Source organism: Stegastes partitus, unplaced genomic scaffold (assembly GCF_000690725.1).
Source record: "Stegastes partitus isolate 25-593 unplaced genomic scaffold, Stegastes_partitus-1.0.2 Scaffold958, whole genome shotgun sequence".
Lineage (NCBI taxonomy): Eukaryota > Metazoa > Chordata > Actinopteri > Pomacentridae > Stegastes > Stegastes partitus.
The window spans coordinates 218,370-222,568 of record NW_007578689.1 but is presented as its reverse complement, the minus strand read 5'-3'; the positions used below and the strand labels follow the sequence as shown (position 1 = coordinate 222,568).

General features: G+C 43.4%; 1 protein-coding gene across 1 annotated transcript in view; it reads right to left on the bottom strand.

Moving 5' to 3' along the window:
* LOC103366627 (sodium channel protein type 4 subunit alpha B-like) overlaps positions 1 to 4,199 on the bottom strand; it is a gene marked incomplete at its 5' end in the record, with an annotated part of 46,560 nt that overhangs the window by 8,089 nt on the left and 34,272 nt on the right. The window contains 2 exon segments of the mRNA XM_008294398.1: positions 2,444 to 2,541; positions 2,680 to 2,821. Coding sequence (XP_008292620.1) covers positions 2,444 to 2,541; positions 2,680 to 2,821 — 240 coding nt within the window.

Genomic DNA, 4,199 nt, shown 5'->3' with positions numbered 1-4,199 from the left:
GGGGAGAAGAAGTGGCTGCGCTCAGTGGAGGAGGCACGAAAGTTTGTCGAGAGCCTTCCATCCTCGCCTCGCTCACCGTAAGACTGTGCTGCCCATCTACATAGGATAAACTGTCGTGTTCTTTACGTTTTGACTACGTTTATAAAAGCCTATGAGTCAGTAAGAGGCGCTCAGTCTTAATATCACCGTCTCTCACTGTGATGCAGCTTCAATGCTACATTTCCTCGGAGGCATTTCTTCTTTACAATTCTACCTCAGCTGGCAAGGGACGGCCGTGTGGTTCTCTGTGCTTATTTCTGTTTATTATTATTGTTGTTCTGCCATGTTTCTTTCATTTAGAGTGTTTAATGCTTTGTTTTCTTCTACTCATTGAAGTAATGGAGCCTGTTAGGGTATTAGAATGTGGAAGAGTAGTTTTGGGAGTAAGAGAGTTTTTTGGGGAGAAGCTTGCTGTCTGGTTCGCGGACAGCTGTTCTGTTTTTTGGGTGGGGGGCTCAAATCTGACCTTATTTTTCTATTTTTTGCTCTTGGCTCTGGCAATCGCTTTTTCTCTTCTGGTAAAAGTCCTGGGCAGCGGCTGCAGATTCTAGCTATCTGTCCAACTCCTTTTTCTGTAACCAACTTTAATGAGTAATCCATTGAATATTCTCAGCTGGAATGTCAAGGGTCTTAATTACCCCGTTTAGCGAAGGAAAGTGTTTGCACATATAAGACAGGAAAACGCATCAATTGTTTTCCTTCAAGAGACACACATTCGTGCTTCTGATAATTCCAGGCTCATGGCAGGGTGGGCAGGGCAGCACTTTCATTCATCATTTGAGGCCAAGGCCAGGGGGGGTCTCAATTCTTATCAACCGTAATACAGCATTCACGCCTCACGAATTAATATCGGACAAACATGGCCGCTTTGTAATTGTCTCAGGAAAGCTGCTAAACACCAATGTGATATTAGCCAATCTATATGGCCCTAACACAGACAATCCAAGTTTTTTTGAGGAATTTTTCTCTCAGCTGCCTCATCTGAGCTCACACTCAATTATTCTTGGGGGAGACTTCAACTGCTGGTTGGATCCCGTCTTAGATCGCTCTTCTTCTAAACCAGCTCCCCTTAGTAAATCTGCTTCACTTATTCAATCTGTCTCTGATGAACTGGGTATCCTAGAAATCTGGCGATTACTTCACCCAAATATGAGGTAATATTCATTCTTTTCACAGGTACACCATTCGTTTTCACGAATAGACCTCTTCTTCCTCGATGGTCAGCTGGCTGCATCTGCCACCTCCTGTGAATATGGGAGCATTGTTATTTCAGATCATGCTCCACTGTTACTAACCTTGACCATGCCTGACTCTCTGAAGGTGGATCGGAGCTGGCGATTTAATGCAACCCTGCTGTCAGATCCAATTTTTTGGGAATTCATGAAAGATCAGATAGCTTTCTTTTGGGAAACAAATTCCACACCGGATGTTTCCAGTCTGACTATCTGGGACACCATGAAGGCTTACATACGTGGCCAAATAATCTCTTACACAGCTAACATGAAAAAGAGAAACTCTAAGAAAAGATTGGAATTATCACGGCAAATTAAAGAACTAGACCACCTATATGCCTGCACCAAAAATCCTGATACATATAAAAGACGCGTTGAACTCCAAACCCAATTTGACCTTCTCTCAACTCATGTAATAGAGCGACAGCTTTTAAGAAGTAAAGTAAATTTTTATGTACACGGAGACAAGGCTGGAAAGTTGTTAGCTAATCAATTACGGGGCTTCAAGGCAAAGCAGTTAATAACTGAGATCAACTCGGCTGGGGGTACTACATTGGATCAAGGGATAATAAACTCTNGATTGTTCAAAAAAGAATGCTGCACAAGATGATGAAGATGATGGAGGATTCTTCCCACCCTCTCCACAACACAGTGAAGAACCAACAGAGTGTGTTTAGTGGGAGGCTGCTTCAGCTTCACTGTAGAACAGAGATACAGGAATTCCTTCCTACCAACAGCCATCACTTTAAAAAACAAATCCAACTGACTGAATGATTATTATTCTTGTATATATGTTATATTGATTTTTTTTAGAAAAAGAAAAGAAAAAAAAAAAAAAAAAAGAAAGGTGAGCTTTTACAGGATTGAATTTCCCTTCTGGGATGAATAAAGTATTTTTCATTTCATTTCATATACCTGTCTGCTGCTTCAGAAGACCCCCAGACCAACCAAGCCCAAAAGGCGTCCTTAACCCTACAACCTCCTTTACCCTGGTGCCCACCAAGAGGACCTTAGGTACAGCAGCATCAGCTTATTAATGATGTGATCACTGAGCCAAATTAATTGCGATGGAGCTACATTAAAACCTTCTGACACAGAGACACTGCAGAGAAACACCAGTCTGAGGAGTGGATCACACTGTCACAGGTCAACTTGATGGAACATGAACCCACCTGAGGACGAGGAACATCTTTGTATGGACTCTCAGAGAAGACCGCCTTCATGGCCCTGGAATATTTCTGCTGCTGCTCCGTCATGAAAATGTGTTTTCCTCCAAAGTAAAGATGAAAGTGAAGATTTAACTGACAGAAACATGACAAACAAATCAACCATGACAAATAAAAGAAAAGATCCATAAGCTGTCCTCCGAACTATCCAGCTGTCTGTATCTGTCTTTCTGTCTGCACACCTAGCTTATGTCTCTGTTGTTGCAGTGTGGAGATGAAGGATCTGATGAAGACATTGAAGGTGAAGAAGCAGCCGATGGTGATGAAACAAATGTAGTACAGGTACATGTACAGGTTGTCCTCATAGATTGGCTGGTCCTCCACCTGCATGCACACACACACACACACACACACACACACACACACACACACAAGAGTCAGTAAGAGGACTAACCTCTAACAGCANATTGGGCGGGTTAACTCGGTGAAAATGAACATCCTCCCTAAATTTCTGTACCTCTTCCAATCAGTTCCAGTCTTCATCCCAAAGTCCTTCTTCAACACTTTGGATTCTATAATTAGTTCCTATATATGGAAAGGTAAACGCCTCCGGGTTTCCAGAACACACTTACAGAAGTCCAAGCTAAACGGTGGGCTAGCATTACCCAATTTTCGATTGTACTATTAGGCATCTAACATCTGGCCTTTGTTGTACTGGGCAAATGGTAGTCAGACCAGCTCTACATCCTGGCTGACCATGGAGGTTAGTTCATCTCAATACAGCCCTCTGGAAGCCTTCTTAGGCGCCTCGTACCCTCTATCTATACCCCACCCTATAACTAATCTAAGCTCACAGATCTGAACCAAGCACCTACAGCTAGGATCAGGGCAGCCTGGGAACAAGACCTGAACCAGCGTTTGTCCGATGATACCTGGGACTCAATCCTAGGGCTTGTCAACGCCACGTCATTCTGCTCTCGTCACTCCCTACTGCAGTTCAAGGTGGTCCATAGGGCCCACATGTCCAAGGCCAAGCTCTCTCATATCTACCCAGATGTGAATCCTCAGTGTGATAAATGTGGCAGTGACGAGGCCACACTGATCCATTCATTCTGGGTCTGCCCCAAGCTTAGAAAGTTTTGGCAGGAGGTCTTTCAAACTCTGTCCGTGGTCGCTGGGGTAACACCTCATCCCCTTCTAGCTTTATTTGGTGTTTACTCTGGGACCCACAGAGTCTCCTCTGATGTCCGTCGCATGTTATCAGTCACCTCTCTCCTGGCCAGGCATGTCATTCTGCTCAGATGGAAGGATGCTGCCCTCCCAACCTATGATCAATGGCTATCAGATGTGAGGTCTTGCCTAAGCCTGGAAAAGATCAGGCATTCTGTTCAGAATCAAGGGGGGAGATTTGAAAAAGTATGGGGACCCTTTGTAAGATACCTTTCTTATCCCAACTGATTCTACTTACATCCATTCTTAATTGATTTACATCCAGTCTCACAGCTTTGCATATTTCTTGCTGCTGCGAGGACCTAGTACCAGTGTCACTCTTTGATTATGTCAGTTTTTGCCAGTAACATTTTGCAGATTGAGCCATGCTTTTTTGTTGTTGTTGTTGTTGTTGTTGTTGATTTGTCCTTTTTACTGTTGGGGTTTTGGGTTGCCACTGTACAACTATTCTGCATAGAATTTGTGCTCACTACTACTTTTTACTTTATGCTGCTATGTAGCGCACAAAGGAAATCTCTTCATTGTAAATTCT